At 53.0% G+C, this 17,351-nt stretch overlaps 1 protein-coding gene across 1 annotated transcript in view; it reads left to right on the forward strand.

Moving 5' to 3' along the window:
* The window catches only part of LOC140460025 (uncharacterized), a 62,097-nt gene that overhangs the window by 4,924 nt on the left and 39,822 nt on the right, over positions 1 to 17,351 (forward strand). The window contains exons 3-4 of the mRNA XM_072554431.1: positions 5,269 to 5,416; positions 8,734 to 9,920. Coding sequence (XP_072410532.1) covers positions 5,269 to 5,416; positions 8,734 to 9,920 — 1,335 coding nt within the window. The remainder of the gene's footprint in view (positions 1 to 5,268; positions 5,417 to 8,733; positions 9,921 to 17,351) is intronic.

Below are 17,351 nucleotides of genomic sequence, written 5' to 3' on the forward strand. Positions count from 1 at the left end.
CCCAAGTCTCTCAGCCTTTCCTCATAAGACCCTCCCTCCAGACCAGGCAACAACCTGGTAAATCTCCTCTGCTCCTTTTCCAATGCTTCCCATATCCTTCCTGAAATATGGGGGCCAGAACTATACACAATATTCCAAGTGTGGCCGCACCAGCGTTTTGTACAGTTGCAGCATGATATTGCGGTTCCGGAACTCAATCCCTCTATGAATGAAACCTAACACACCGTATGCCTTCTTCACAGCACTATCCACCTGGGTGGCAACTTTCAGGGATCTATGTACATGGACTCCAAGATCACTGCCTTCCTGTTATTCTTCCCAAAGCGAATCACCTCACATTTAGCTGCATTGAACTTCATTTGCCACCTCTCAGCCCAATTCTGCAGTTTATCCAAGTCCCCCTGCAACCTATAACATTCTTCCAAACTGTCCAGTACTCCCCCCACTTTAGTGTTTTCTGCAAATTTACTAATCCATCCACCTATGCCTGCATCTAAGTCATCTATAAAAATGACAAACCGCAATAGTCCCAAAACAGATCCTTGTGGCACACCACTAGTAACTGGACTCCAGTCTGAATATTTTCCATAAACCACCACTCCCTGCCTTCTTTCAGAAAGCCAGTTTCTAATCCAAACTGCTAAATCACCCTCAATCCCATGCCTCTGCATTTTCTCCAACAGCCTGCCATGTGGAACCTTTACTGAGGTCCATGTACACCATGTCAACTGCCCTACCTTCATCTCCATGCTTGGTCACCTTCTCAATAAACCCAATGAGGTTTTGTGAGACACGATCTGCCCTTGATGAAACCATGTTGATTATCTGAAATCAAATTTTTGCTTGCTAGATGATTATAAATCCTATCTCTAACATTCCTTTCCAAAAGCTTTCCAACAACAGATGTAAGGCTCACTGGTCTATAATTACCTGGGTCATCTCTGCTGCCCTTCTTGAACAAGGGCACAACATTTGCAATCCTCCACTCTGGTACTAAACCTGTAGACAATAACGACTCAAATATCACAGCCAAAGGCTCTTCTATCTCCTCACTCGCTTCCCAAAGAATCCTCTGATAAATCCCATTCGGCCCAGGGCATTTGTCTACTTTCACTCCTTCTAGAATTGATAACACCTGTGTGCAACTAACCTCGATCCTTTCGAGTCTAATATCTCGTACCTCATTCTTCTCCTCTACAATATTCTCTTTTTCCTGAGTGAAGACCGATGAGAGATATTCATTAACACCTCTCCAATCTCCACAGGGCCCAGACTCAACTTCCCACTTCTGTCTTTGACTGGCCCTATTCCTACCCTAATCATCCTCTTATTCCTCACATACCTATAGAAAGCTTTAGGCTTCTCCTGTATTCTATTTGTTAAAGACTGCTCATGTCCTCTCTTTGCTCTTAACTCTCTCTTTAGATCCTTCCTCGCTGATCTATAATTCTCCATCACCTCATCTGAACCATCTTGCCTCATCAACACATAAGCCGTCTCCTTCTTTGTAACAAGAGACGCAATTTCTATTGTAAACCACGCTTCCCTTACCCTATAACTTCCTCCCTGCCTGACAGGGACATACCTATCAAGGACACACAATATCTGTTCCTTAAACCAGCTCCACATTTCAATTGTCCCCATCCCCTGCATTTTGCTACCCTATTCTATGCATCCTAACTCTTGCCTAATTGCATTATAATTGCCCTTGCCCCATCGATAACTCTTGACCTGTGGCATGTTCCTATCCCTTTACATCGCTAAATGAAACCTAACTGAATTATGGTCACTCTCTCCAAAGTGCTTACCTTCCACTAAATCAAACATCTGGCCTGATTCATTTCCAAGCACCAGATCCAGTGTGACCTCCCCTCTTGTTGGCCCTTCGACATACTGTGTCAGAAAACCCTCTTGCACACACTGGACAAAAACTGATCCATACGATGTACTAGAGTGAAAGCATTTCCTGTCAATGTTGGGGGAGGTAAAGTCCCCCCTAATGACCATCCTGTTCCTTTCACTCCTACCCAGAATAATTTTTGCTAATCCTCTCTTCCACCTCCCTGGAACTCTGCGGAGGCCTATTAAAAAAAACTCCAAGCAGTGTAACGTCTCCTCTCCTGTTTCTAACCTCAGCCCACATTACCTCAGTAGACGAGTCCTCATCAAAAGTTCTGTCAGCCACCGTTATACTATCCTTGACTAACAAGGCCACACCTCTCCCTCTTTTACAGTCTTGGCTGTTCTTAATGAAAGATCAAAACCCTGGAACCTGCAACATCCATTCCTCACCCTGCTCTATCCATGTCTCCAAAATGGCCACAACATCCAAGTCCCAGGTACCTATCCGTGCTGCAAGCTCACCTACCTTATTGTGGATACTCTGGCATTGATGTAGACACACTTCAAACCACTTTGCTGTCTGCCAGCACATTCCTGTGACCCTGAAATCCTGTCCCTGTCCTTCCTGCTCTCATCCTCCTGTGCATTGCAGCTACACCCCTGGTTCCCATCCCCCTGCTGAGCTAGTTTAAACCCACCCGAATAGCACCAGCAAATTTCCCACCCTGGTTCAAGTGAAGACTGTCCTGTTTGTACAAGTCCCACTTTCCCCAATTATCCAAAAACCTGAAACCCTCCCTCCTGCACCATCCTTACAGCCACGTGTTCAGATAATATCTCTCCCTATTCCTTGCTCTGCTATCACGTGGCATGGGTAACAAACCAGAGATAACCACTCTGTTTGTTCTAGCCCTCAGCTTCCACCCTAGCTCCCTGAAATCCTGCCTTACATCCCTATCCCTCTTTCTACCTATGTCGTTGGTACCTACGTGGACCATGGTTTGGGGCAGGACACCCTCTCCCTTCAGGACCCCAAAGACACGATCCAAGACATCACGCACCCTGGCACCTGAGAGGCAACACACCAACCGCGAGTCTTGTTCGTTCCCAACAAACCTTCTATCTGACCCTCTAAGTATCGACTCCCCAATGATTAATACTCTCCAGCTTTCCCTCCTTTCCTTCTGGTGCAAGAGACCTGGGCTCCAGTGCATACCCCTAGTAGGACGTTTTCCCCCCTCAACAGTACCCTCTGACTTATACAGCAGGAAGAAAATAAAAATAAGTCGTCCCTCCTCTCCCAGGAACCTCTGCTCTCCAACTTCAAATGTAAAACCTCAACTCAGTGACTCCCCACTCCTGGGTTGCTGCTGCCGCTGAAAAATAGAAAATGTCACCTGTTTTTTTTGCGGTTAGCACTGCTGCCTCACAGCACCAGAGCCCCGGGTTCAATTCCCCTCCCACGTCTGCGCGGATATCCTCCCACAGTCCCAAGATGTGTGGGTTAGGGTGAATTGGCCACGCTAAATTGCACCATTGTATTAGGTGACGGGGAATGGGGCTGGGTGTTTTGCTCTTCGACGGGTCGGTGTGGACTTGTTGGGCCGAAGGGCCTGTTTCCACACTGTAGGGAATCTGATCTAAAGTTCTGGAATTTATATATTGATGAACTGAAACCTGCAACCCCTTCTAAAAGATGAAGGATTCAGCAGCGGTCCAGGTTTGTGCCAAACATTGCATCGGTTGCAAGACACTGTGATGTTTTGCTATTAATTCTGTGTCTTATGATCCTGCAGCACAACCACCCGCAGAAGGAGCAGCGCTGCAGAAGCTAGTGCTTCCAAATACTCCTGGGTGGGTGGGGTTTAGCCTGGGGGGCGGGGTTTACCAGGAGGGGCGGGGTTTATCCCGGGGGGCGGGTTTTAGCGGAAGGGCGCTGCTCATGGGCGGGGCGTGTCTCGTCAGGTTCGAGCGCTGGTAGGCGGGGCGAGGCTCAGCGGACGATGCGGCGCGTCCAGCCTGGACGCACGCGGCTTTGTGGGCGGTTGCGTGTGAGGGAGGGGGGCGTGGTTTTGACTCGCGCGGGGATCGCGGCGAAGGGGTGGGGTTGAGTGCAGGAGGGGGAAAGAGGTTTGGTTCCCAGAGGCGGGGCTTTGTCCCGAAGCGGCGGGGCTTATGACCTGCTTCAGGAAGGGGCGGGGTCTACGAGCTGCGTTCGGAAGGGGCGGCGTTGACGTGTGACAATGGCGGAGGAGGGGGCGGGACCAGGATCTGGATCAGTGGGCGTGGCCATCCCGAAGCCGGAAGTGTGCCCGCGGTCTGTTTCCTCCGCTGGAGCCTCGGCTGCAGCAAGTAAGGTAAAGCTTTATCAATATTTCCTTTTACAGAGTTTGTATTTAATAACCAGTAATGGATACTCAATATCATCATAAAGTCCCAAAATGCAATTCATTTCAATCCATTGCAGATAAGCACTAAGAGTTAATTTTCTACAGGATTCAACAGTCTCAGCACTAAAATGGTCTCACAAGGGAACGGCTGTGAATGTTATCACTTGGTGTCCTGTTCACACAGATTCACCGATGCTGAGGCAAACGTTCTTCATTGCCTTACAGCATCCTGTTATCACTTGGTGAGCCCAGGTGTCCCTATCTTTAAGTTCTCTCCTCTTTCTGAGCCTTCCTGCCTGTTTATTTTCTAGTGCAGTAAATGTATTCAATAATTCAGCATTACATTTTAGTCTGAATGTTTAAAGACAAGTTTTAAGGCTATAGACTTTATCACCCAGATGCCCACACTCTCATTCCTCCCTTTGATTGCACCGCGATCACTGAAAGAGAAGGCTAGTCCAAACGAATGCCCTTCAAGGTGGTCCAGCCGTCAACATCCTGTAGAGCAGCACCACCATCTTCACAGCTCATCTGGTCATATTTATCATCACCATCGACACGTGTGGGTGAGCCATCAGATCGCGAAAGGAACATCTTCTGGGGCAAATCTATATCACTAAGGGACCTCATAAGCCTAGCAATTAAATAGCTAACAATACCAATACCGACAAACAGACATAGCTAAACCGATGAGCCAATTGTACCATCGGCCCGATCTGCAGTTTCCCCAACTGGTCCCTTCAGTCATTCTGTCACGGAATACCTGGATCTCTTCTTGAATCTTAGTAATATTGCCAGTGAGATCGGGAATGCCCATAGTGCATTTATCTTGGACAATGGTGCAGACCTCACCCTCCCGGGCGAGTATATAGTCTAAGGCATACCGATTCTGCATAGAGTAAAGACACAGGTCTGATAATCCCAGTTTACTCTGTTCCAGAGCCTCTTTACTCTTATTTCCTCAAATGGTCAGGCCACAAAAGAGGGAATTGCAGTTCTGTTGACTTGTCAACCCTGCCGATCCTTCCAACCTCAGGGTACTCTGGATTCCCCAGCCTGTCGGGTGTCCTCTATTGTCACCCAGTCCCTTGGGATCCTTCCAGTTGGAGCAAGGTTGGCTGAGACCGATCGCTGCATCCTCCTCAGATGGAGGTTCCATCGACTTGTCCACTGGCCAGGACAAGGTACTGTTGTGGGAACAAGGGCTCCGATGGTGACCTTATGAGAGACATCTTTGCCATCCAGGACAAGGAAATTGGTAGCTTTACCTTAGCTGAAGAAATAATAGTCTGGTTTGGTGTATATTAGGGAGAGTTTGTCAAAATAGGTTACTGAAATGTTACAGCAGGGGGTCTGGTCAGATCTACAGGAGTAGAGGGTCAACGTTTTGCAAGAGGAGTTGCTTTAGCACTGTACAAAATGGGCCAAGTGACTTGAGCACTCGCAGTGTATGGGAGACAATGGTCCTCAGAATGCTGTTCCCATTGGGCTCTCCCTTAGCTCTATTGTACATGGTATTGGTGACAGTATCAGGTTCTGAAAAGAGAAAAGGCCTATAAATGCACAAGGGAAGGGTTCCGTTCCAGGTCCATGTGCCACATAAGGCCTGCTGTACCTCAGGCAGTGTTACACCAGCTGTTTGTATACACAGACCGGAGGTATTGGAAAGTGATATTCCTCTTCGCAGGGTCGGCAGTAGGAAATCTGACAAATAGAATGGAATCGGGGACTGGGGACTGGGCAAGTAAGTCATCTCCCGATAGAGAGGAGTAACATACTACTGCCTCTGGGGTGTAGAGCGTTCTGTGGGCCTGTATAAATAAGTTCCTTGTGGATTGAGGAGTTTCCCCTATCAGGCTTCCCTTTTCTCGAGTCAGCCCGTCCTACAAAAAGGGATGGTGTTCCTGGGCGTCCTTAAAATATTTACCATAATGACGGGGTTGATCATTTTTATCCTCACTAGGCTTGCGTCTGCAGATAAAATCAAAAAGACAGGTTCGGTAACGCCACGGTAACTCCCCCTGATTTCTACTGTCCAGATGGACCATCTGGTCTTTCTGATGGAAGAGTCCATTACAACAATCAATCTTCATCACGTTCCACACGTCAAAGGGGTCTGGTCCGGTGCACTGGACGACATCTCCTCAGTATGGGTGGTGATAACCTCTGATCATTCCCGGTCCCATCTATACTTAGAGCCTTTCCCCATCAGGATGTTGTACGTAATCAGAAAGGGAGGAGATAAGCGATCCCCCACATGTCCCTCCTCTTAGTTCAAGTATCTGTAATAAGATTAACATTAGAACAACAGCAGGATTCAAAAACCCAACTGGACAGGGTCCACTCCTTTTGTTCAGATTCCAGGATTCTCTCCTCCTCTTCTACACCTTTTGATTGGTGCGGTCAATCAATTTACAACGGTGCCGTTGGACCCAAGCTGAGCGCCCAGCGACTGTGACCGTTGTAGGGGTGGGAAGTAAAACCTGCAAGGGGCCATTTCAACGAGGTTGAAGACCTTTGCCAGTCCAGTTCTCAACGAGCACCAACAAACCAAGGTCTACCTGTGACGAGGCTGAAAGGGAGGGAACATCGCCGTAGGTCACACGCTCCTGGGAGTGAACGGCACACATAACATTAGATAGAGCAAGAACATAACCAATCATTGCTTCGGTCATGTGGTGGACGTGGACTGAGAAGGGAGCCGAATCGTTCCAAGGGGTACGGAGGGGGTGACCAGAGAGACTCTCAGCTGGAGACAGTCGTGTCATGCCCGCAGACATGGATCACATCTGGAATAAGGCCACAGGGATTAGCATAACCAGGAGGGGCCAGACTCTGCCATTAATTTGGCAAGTTTAGTCTTGCGTCTGGTTAAAACATTCAACAAGGCCGGTCACCTGAGGATGATAAATACCATGCAGTTGCCGACAAATACAAAGCTGGGAACAGAGTTCTCCGTTAATATTACCCACAAAGTGTGGTCCATTGTCTGAGCTAATGCACGCAGGTATACTGAAGCGGGGCATTATTTCCTTAAACAAATTCTTCACCACACTCTCAGCAGTAGCGTTAGGAGGAGGGTAGGCTTCAATCCACTTCGAAAAGACATCAACAATAAGCAAAACATATTTATAGCAACTCAACTCATTTCTCCAACTCAATGAAGTCCAGTTGAAGTGTCTCCAAGGGACCCTCCAGCAAGGGAGTTCTCGTAGAGATACTTGAACTAAGAGGTGGGGGATCGCCTACTCACTGACCTGTTTGATCACGTACAACATCCTGATCGGGAAAGTCACTGACTGAGTATCGATGCGATCTGAAAATGATCTGAGATTATCCTGGTGTCATCTGGTGCACCAGACCAGACGCTTTCAACATGGAGTCACTTGAGCGATGGAGTGAGCTGCCAGAGGAAGTGGTGGGGGTGCTGGTATGATGACAAGTTAAAAGGCTCCTGGATGGACATATGAATATGATGGGTCAGGGCCAAGTGATGGCAAATGTGACTGGAGTCATAGAGATGTACAGCACAGAAACAGACCCTTCGGTCCAACTCCGTCCTTGCTGACAAAAGAGCCAACCCAATTTAGTCCCAGCTGTCAGCACCCAGCCCATATAGGGGCCAAGTGATGGCAAACATGACTAGATTAATTTAGGATATCTGGGCAGGTTGGACCAAAGGGTCTGTTTCTGCGCTGTGTGACTCTAATTGTCTTCAGTGAAAGCAGAAGTATGGTTGTGAAGGCTGGACTTTCAGAGCATGTTTTGCCCTGACTGGGAGCAGAAGGGTTTGACTGAAGTGTGTCGGTGTTAATGGCTTGATGTCTCATTTTGCTCCCACCTTCCCGGGGTCATTAACCATTTTGTCTCTGGTCCTTCCTCAAGAAGCTGCATTGCAGGTTCACCCTGAATTGACACTTTTTTTATGCTTCCCAAAATCAGACCTGCTCACTCTCAGCAGGATCCCAGTGTTGTGAAAGATATTAACTTTCAGGTGGAGGTATCCAAAATTCAGAGAGATGTCAGTCTTGATGTTTTTGCTTTTTCTGCCCCTGTAAGATCCTGAATCAGCACCTTCAGGAGAATTAGTTAGAGTGGAGTGAGAACAGAGGGGAAGGGAGAGTGGGATGGTGCTTTCAATTTTGTGGAAAAACAAAAGAATATTCCACAGAAAGTAGAATTGCTTGTTCTGAATTTCTACCCTGTACTGATAGTGATGACTTTTGTAATCTCTTTTTGCAGAGTATATGAAAATCTGACGACTTGAAGTTTCAAAATCAACGGATGAAGGGCTTATTCCCGAAACATTGACTCTCCTGTTCCTCGGATGCTGCCTGACCTGCTGTGCTTTTCCAGCGCCACATTTTTTGACTGACTCTCCAGTGTCTGCAGTCCTCACTTTGATGTCAATGTCTGACAGTCTCTGAATCCATCGGGACCGCAACGATTTTTGACTGTGATTTCTGTGATAGGGATCCACACTTTTTGGTTCCTGTTTGAGGACGTTTTCAGCAGCAGTGGGACTGGACGAGAGACCCCACTGTTGCAGCGAACTGTGTGTGGAGTCCGAAACAGTTATACGGCCTGGGAAGGGGACTTCACGGCAGGGAGGGGCTCTACACGTGTTTGTGTGCAGCTGAAGCTGTGGCCATGGAGAAAGCAGAGGAATCCCGCCCTGTGGAGGAACCGTGGAAGTGTGGTGACTGTGGGAAAGGCTTCCGTTTCCCGTCTGCCCTGGAGACTCATCGGCGCAGTTACACCGGGGAGAGGCCATTCCCCTGCACCGACTGCGGAAAGGCCTTCAGACATTCCTCTAACCTGCAGGCCCACCAGCGGATCCACACGGGAGAGAGGCCCTTCACCTGCTCTCAGTGCGGGAAGGGCTTCAGGTATACCTCCCACCTGCTGATCCACCAGCGAGTCCACACGGGGGAGAGGCCGTTCACCTGCTCTCAGTGCGGGAAGGGCTTCACCTGCTCCTCCACCCTGCTGAGGCACCAGCGTATCCACACGGGAGAGAGACCCTTCAGCTGCCCCGAGTGCGGGAAGGCCTTCAGCAGTTCCTCCCACCTGCTGACCCACCAGCGGGTCCACACGGGGGAGAGACCCTTCAGCTGCCCCAAGTGCGGGAAGGCCTTCAGCTGTTCCTCCCACATGCTGACCCACCAGCGTATCCACACGGGGGAGAGACCCTTCAGCTGCCCCGAGTGTGGGAAGGCCTTTACCCAGGTCTCCTCCCTGCTGACCCACCAGTGGGTCCACACCGGGGAGAGGCCGTTCACCTGCTCTCAGTGCGGGAAGGGCTTCATCAGTTCCTCCAACCTGCTGATCCACCGACGCGTCCACACGGGGGAGAGACCCTTCAGCTGCCCCGAGTGTGGGAAGGCCTTCAGCAGTTCCTCCCACCTGCTGACCCACCAGCGTATCCACACGGGGGAGAGACCCTTCAGCTGCCCCAAGTGCGGGAAGGCCTTCAGCAGTTCCTCCAACCTGCTGACCCACCAGCGTATCCACACGGGGGAGAGACCCTTCAGCTGCCCCGAGTGTGGGAAGGCCTTTACCCAGGTCTCCTCCCTGCTGAGACACCAGCGGATCCACACGGGGGAGAGACCATTCACCTGCTCTCAGTGCGGGAAGGCCTTCACCTACTCCTCCCACCTGTGGAAGCACCAGCGAGTTCACGTGCCATCGCAGGGGGATTGAAGGAGTGACGGCCGAGTGACCATATCAGTTGGACTGTCGACCTGTTTCCGGGGACTCCCGGGTTCAAATCCCGCCACGACAGATGTCAGAATCGGTATTCGGTCAGAAATGTGGAGTTCGGAATCTAACGGTGAGACCGTTTCAGGGAGGGGGAGGTCGGTGGGGGGAGAAAGCCCCCATCTGATTTCCCACTCTCCCTTGTTAGGGAAGGGAACCGCCATTGTGGGAAAGGATTCACTCAGCCGTTCCAGCTGCATCCTTTACCCGGTCTGGCTTACACCTGACTCCAGACCCACAGCAGTCTGGTTGACTCTACATTGCCCCTTCCTGGCAAATGAGCAGGGAGACACTTACTTGGAGACGGGGTACGGGTTAAAATTGCTGAGTGAGGCAATACTTCCTCCGGGTTACGGATGTACCAAGGATCCAATTACAAAGGGACAACTTGGTGCTGGCTAATAGTGAAGACAGTGAGGTGGGGGCGGTGGGACAGGGGAGGTGTGGTGTGTGCAGGCAGTCAACACATGTAATAGCTTGTAACTTTGACTTTGGAAACAGAACCAGTCTGACTCAAGATTGGGATACAGGCTGACTCTGACCTCACACCTTTAATGCATTGTCTGAGCTGAGATGTGAGCTTTTGCTATCAAACCTTGTTATCTCGAGAAGGTGACAACAAGAAGTTCTGGGATTCACATTGTAATGACACCTGCAACCTATTTGAAAAGGTGGAAGACTTAACAATCCAGGTTTGTTCAATATACCATTTCAGTGGCAGGACGCTGGAATGTTTTGCTCTAAATTGTGTCTCAGGATCTTATCCTCCACAACCACCTGATGATGAGGCAGCACTCCAAAAGTTACTGCTTCCAAAGAAGCCTGTTGGACTACAACCTGGAGTTGTGTGATTCTAGAATCTGGTCTCCAGCATCTGCAGTCCTGGTTTTTACCTTGTTGATTTTAACCCTACAGCGAATCCTCTTGCAAGGATGCCTGCCTTGAAGAGTTTTCCTCCTCTGTCTACAAGAATCTCAGGGAGTCCCTCTCCCACTGCAACTCCCAGGTTTTTTAGATTACTTTACAGTGTGGAAACAGGCCCTTCGGCCCAACAAGTCCACACCGCCCCGCCGAAGCGTAACCCACCCATACCCCTACATTTACCCCTTACCTAACACTACAGGCAATTTAGCATGGCCAATTCACCTGACCTGCACATCTTTTGGACTGTGGGAGGAAACCGGAGCACCCGGAGGAAACCCACGCAGACACGGGGAGAACGTGCAAACTCCACACAGTCAGTCGCCTGAGGCGGGAATTGAACCCGGGTCTCTGGCGCTGTGAGGCAGCAGTGCTAACCACTGTGCCACCGTGCCGCCCACTGCCACCGTGCCGCCCACGGTGCCGCCCAGGTCATTTCCTCTGCCCTGATGCTCTTCAACCATGTCCTGAAACAGACTCGCCACCACAGCCCCATTCGCTTCCTCAGTGCCTGCCTCCGTAACCAACTCATCCCACACGGACTCCAGACCACCTTTAAACCAGCACAGTTCGGATCCGAACAGGACAAACAGTACAGACTACAGATTCAAAAAACACCAGGAACGGTTCTCCTTCAAGATCCTCCGCTCCACGCTTGCAGCAATGCGCCGGCACCTAACCTCTCTCCAGTCAGCCCTGCCTCAGCTGAGGGCCACACTCTCTCAGAATTACAAAGGACCCACTCTGTACTACATCCTCAGGAGAATTCATACTCTCAACAAACAGTATTTCAACTCCATCTTAAACATCAAAAACTGTAAGTACAACAAACTTTTATCCACCCACCTCCATAACCAGCGCTCCTCAAACATTCCAGAAGATTCCCCCGGCCTCTGAAATTGCTCGGACGCCATTAGCCATGCGGCTGGTGCAGCTGCCGCCCCCACGCTGATTGATGTCACTTCCGCCCCCATCATGGCTACTCCCACAGCCACTTCCGCCCCTCACAATTCCTCATGCATCACATGTGACATCATTTCTGCCCCTCACATCATCGCTGATGTCACACGCTCAGTGACTTCCGCCACTCTTACTGCTGTGGTCACCCCCACTTCCGCCCCCACCAACGCCACTCACCTGCATTCTGCTGACATGCCCCCCACAGATCCCACCGTCACCATTCCTGGCCTACAGAACCCTGAGGGGAACACCACCCCTGCTCATGACTCCACCCCCCCATTCCCCCCCACCATCACACCCACTCCAGTTACCGGCTCCGCCCCCACTCCCAGCTCCACACCCACACCAGATCCCAGCTCCCAGCCCTGCCGCGTTTTCACCATCCCCCCAGACCTCCCCCTCACTGAGGACGAACGATAAGTCCTCAGCAAAGGACTCATCTTCATCCCCCTCCGTCCACGCATCAATGAATTTAATACACGCCGTGATGTCGAACACTTCCTCCGCCTCCGAGCTTACTTTCACAATCTGGACTCCCGCCCACCTTCCGAGGACCCCTTCGCCCACCTCCAACACACTGCATCCACCTGGACACCCCGCGCTGGCCTATTACCTGCCCTCGACCTCTTCATTTCCAACTGCCGCCGGGACATTAACCACCTCAACCTGTCTACCCCCCCTCCCCCACTCCAACCTCTCACCCTCACAACGCGCAGCCCTCCAATCCCTCTGCTCCAATCCCGACCTCACCATCAAGCCAGTGGATAAAGGGGGCGCAGTGGGAGTCTGGCGCACTGACCTCTACACCGCTGAAGCCAAACGCCAACTCGAAGACACCTCTTCCTACTGCCCCCTCGACCATGACCCAACCCCCATCATCTCCCAGACCATACAGAACCTCATCACCTCAGGAGATCTCCCACCCACAGCTTCCAACCTCATAGTCCGGGAACCCCGCACTGCCTGGTTCAACCTCCTTCCCAAGATCCACAAGCCTGGCCACCCTGGCCGACCCATTGTCTCAGCATGCTCCTGCCCCACTGAACTCATCTCTACCTACCTATACACTGTCCTATCCCCCGAGTCCAAGAACTCCCCACATACGTTCGAGACACCACCCACGCCCTCCTCCACCTCCAAGACTTCCGTTTCCCCGGCCCCCAACGCCTTATCTTCACCATGGATATCCAATCCCTCTACACCTCCATCCGCAATGTCCAGGGCCTCCAAGCCCTCCGTTTTTTCCTCTCCAGACGTCCCCAACAGTACCCTTCCACTGACACTCTCATTCGTTTGGCTGAACTGGTCCTCACCCTTAACAATTTCTCCTTCGAATCCTCCCACTTCCTCCAGACCAAAGGGGTAGCCCATGGGCACACGTATGGGCCCCAGCTATGTTTGTCTCTTTGTTGGCTACGTAGAACAGTTGATCTTCTGTAATTACACCGGCACCACTCCCCACCTCTTCTTCCGCTACATTGATGACTGCATTGGCACCACCTCGTGCTCCCGCAAGGAGGTTGAGCAATTCAGCAACTTCACCAACACATTCCACCCTGACCTTAAAGTTAACTGGACCATCCCTGACACCTCCCTCCCCTTCCTCGACCTCTCCATCTCCATTAATGATGACCGACTTGACACCGACATTTCCTACAAACCCACCGACTCCCACAGCTACCTGGATTACACCTCTTCCCACACTACCTCTTGCAAAAATGCCATCCCGTATTCCCAATTCCTCCGCTCCCGCCGGATCTGCTCCCAGGAGGACCAGTTCCACCACAGAACACACCAGATGCCCCCCTTCTTTAGAGACCGCATTTTCCCTTCCCACGTGGTTAAAGGTGCCCTCCAAGGCATCTCGTCCACATCCCGCACTCCTGCCCTCAGACCCCACCCCTCCAACCGTAACAAGGACAGAACGCCCCTGGTGCTCACCTTCCACCCTACCAACCTTCGCATAAACCAAATCGTCTGCCGACATTTCCGCCACCTCCAGGGATATATTTCCCACCCCACCCCTTTTCCGCCTTCCGTATCTACTTGGTTAGGTCCACCCCCCCCCCCCACCCCATTAGGAAGACTGGGTGCCTCCTACCAGAGTGCTTTAGGGAACATCTCCGGGACACCTGCACCAATCAACCACACTGCCCGGTGGCCCAACATTTCAACCGCCGCTCCCTCACCACCAGACGCCTGGAGGAAGAACGCCTCATCTTCTGCCTCGGAACACTTCAACCCCAAGGCATCGATGTGGACTTCAACAGTTTCCTCATTTCCTCTTCCCCCACCTCACCCTAGTTCCAAACTTCCAGCTCAGCACTGTCCCCCTGACTTGTCCTAACTTTCTATTTTCTTTTCCACCTATCCACTCCACCCTCCGCCTTGACCTATCACCTTCATCCCCTCCCCCACTCGCCTATTGTACTCTATGCTACTTTCTCCACTCCCCCACCCTCCTCTCACTAGTCTCTCCACGCTTCAGGCTCTCTGCCTTTATTCCTGATGAAGGGCTTTTGCCTGAAACGTCGATTTCGAAGCTACTTGGATGTTGCCTGAACTGCTGTGCTCTTCCAGCACCACTAATCCCGAATCTGGTTTCCAGCATCTGCAGTCATTGTTTTTACCCAATAGTAAAGACAGGGTGGGGGGGTGGGGGGTGAGGAGGAGGGGAGGTGTGGGGTTCAAAAAGCAACTGCTTTTTCTCTGCCTTTTTGCTGGGGGGATCTGAAGCTGTAACAAAGTTGGTTTGCAATAAACGGTTACCTGAACTTACTGCCGGGCTCAGACTCTCATTGAAAGCTTTGAGCTCCAAGAGGTTTTTGTTTTAAAGCTGCTCATTTCTTTCAGCTTCCTGCACTAAGTTTAGAACATAGAACAATCCAGCGCTGGGGAACTCAAAACTAGGGAGGGGGAGGGGGGGCATTTTTATTTAAATATAAGGAGAGAGATTTAAAAGAAACCGGAGGGGCAATATTTTGAAAGAGGGTGAATTGCATGTGGAATGAACTTGCTGAGGATGTGGTAGATGCAGGTACAGTGACAACATTGAAACAGCATTCGGATGGATACATGAGTAGAAAGGTTTAGAGGGATATGGGCCAAATGCAGGCAAGTGGGACTGGTTTAGATTGGGAATCCTGGTCAACATGGACAATTTGGACCGAAGTGTCTGTTTCTTTGCTGTATACCTTTATCGAAACCAGTAGATTTCTGAAAGGGGCTTGACAGGATAATAGATGCAGATAAAATGCTCCTTCGTGGGGAGGGTCATCGAATTCCGACAAGGTGGAAGCAGGCCATTCAGCCCATCTATTTCACTCTGGCCCTCCGAACAGTATCCCACCCATCCCCCCCCCCCCCCCCCGCAATGGGTGAGTGGGTGAGTGGGGGAGGAGATGAAGATGATCGGTCAAGGAGGAGAGGGTGGAGTGGAGAGGTGGAAAAAGGAGATAGGCAGGTCGGACAAGTCCGGACAAGTCAAGGAGACAGTTACTGAGCTGGAAGTTTGAAACTAGGATGAGGTGGGGGAAGGGGAAATGAGGAAGCTGTTGAAGTCCACATTGATGCCCTGGGGTTGAAGTGTTCCGAAGCGGAAGATGAGACGTTCTTCCTCCAGGCGTCTGGTGGTGAGGGAGCGGCGGTGAAGGAGGCCCAGTCCCAGTCCCCCCCCCCCCCACCCCAGTCCCCAGTCCCCGTCCCCCCCCCCCCCCCCCCGTCCCCAGTCCCCCCCCCCCCCGTCCCCAGTCCCCCCCCCCCGTCCCGTCCCCCCCCCCCCCCCCAGTCCCCGTCCCGTCCCCCCCCCCCCCCCCAGTCCCCGTCCCCGTCCCGTCCCCCCCCCCCCCCCCCAGTCCCCGTCCCAGTCCCCGTCCCGTCCCCCCCCCCCCCCCCCAGTCCCCGTCCCCCCCCCCCCCCCCCAGTCCCCGTCCCGTCCCCCCCAGTCCCCGTCCCCCCCCCGTCCCCCCCCAGTCCCCGTCCCGTCCCCGTCCCCCCCCCCCCCCCCAGTCCCCGTCCCGTCCCCGTCCCGTCCCCCCCCCCCCAGTCCCCGTCCCGTCCCCGTCCCGTCCCCCCCCCCCAGTCCCCGTCCCGTCCCCCCCCCCCCCCCCCAGTCCCCGTCCCGTCCCCCCGTCCCCCGGTCCCCGTCCCGTCCCCCCCAGTCCCCGTCCCGTCCCCCCCCCCCCCCCAGTCCCCGTCCACCCCCCCCCAGTCCCCGTCCCGTCCCCCCCCCCCCCAGTCCCCGTCCCGTCCCCCCCCCCCCCAGTCCCCGTCCCGTCCCGTCCCCCCCCAGTCCCCGTCCCGTCCCCCCCCCCCCAGTCCCCGTCCCGTCCCCCCCCCAGTCCCCGTCCCGTCCCCCCCCCCCCCCAGTCCCCGTCCCGTCCCCCCCCAGTCCCCGTCCCGTCCCCCCCCAGTCCCCGTCCCGTCCCCCCCCCCCCCCCAGTCCCCGTCCCGTCCCCCCCCCAGTCCCCGTCCCGTCCCCCCCCCCCCCCCCAGTCCCCGTCCCGTCCCCCCCCCCCCCCCCCCAGTCCCCGTCCCGTCCCCCCCCCCCCCCCAGTCCCCGTCCACGTCCACCCCCCAAGCGGCCGACCATGTTCCCAAACAGACCCTTAACCCCCATCCTCCTCCACAATGATCACCGGCTCCTACCTGCTGTACAGCCCGGGGGGGGGGGGGGGGGGGCGGTGTGGCCCGTGACCCAGCAGCTGCCCCAGGAAGGCGGCGGTGCCCAGTGACGGGTGTCTGTCCCCCGGGGCCCGCACGGCGCCATTGTCCTAACGGCCGCCCTCCCGCCGCTTCCTCGCTCGAGCGACTTCTCCTCCCAACCGCCTTCACCCCCGCGTGACGTCTGCACGTGGGAGATGGGCGGGGCCGGGGGAGGGGGATGGGCGGGGCCCGGGGTGGGTGGATGGGCGGGGCCGGGGGTGGGGATGGGCGGGGCCCGGGGTTGGGGATGGGCGGGGCCGTGGGGCCTCCCCGTCACCAAGTCACAGCCACCTCGCGCTACAACTGTTCATTCACAAAAACAAACTCTCCTGTCTCACTCTGCAGCTGCGGGGGGCGGGGACACTGCCACGTTTCGAGGAGCCCTGTCTACATTGGGAAAGCTCACGGCTCAATTTAAACAGATATTCCGACATCGAACGGAACGGCGTCATATCTGCATTTTTTAATGCTGGAATCCATTGCTTATTATTTTTTTTCTTAACCCCCCCCCCCCCACTACGGTAGTGCTTATTATTCCCCCAGCACCCATGGTGTGTGTGTGTGCAAATGTAAGACACAGTGAAAGACACAAAGTGCACGAATCTGCAAATAAAGAGGTTTAAATGGACAAGATTATATTTCAAAGGGATGTGAGCACATTCAAAGGGACATCTTCATATGTAAAGTCACACAGTTATATCCAAATGAATCTACATTTCAAAGAGACGTTGCCCTATTTATAAGTAGAGACAATCGGTGTGAATTCTGTCTGTG

The sequence above is a fragment of the Chiloscyllium punctatum genome, chromosome 36 (genome assembly GCF_047496795.1).
Source record: "Chiloscyllium punctatum isolate Juve2018m chromosome 36, sChiPun1.3, whole genome shotgun sequence".
In the NCBI taxonomy this organism is placed as follows: Eukaryota; Metazoa; Chordata; class Chondrichthyes; order Orectolobiformes; family Hemiscylliidae; genus Chiloscyllium; species Chiloscyllium punctatum.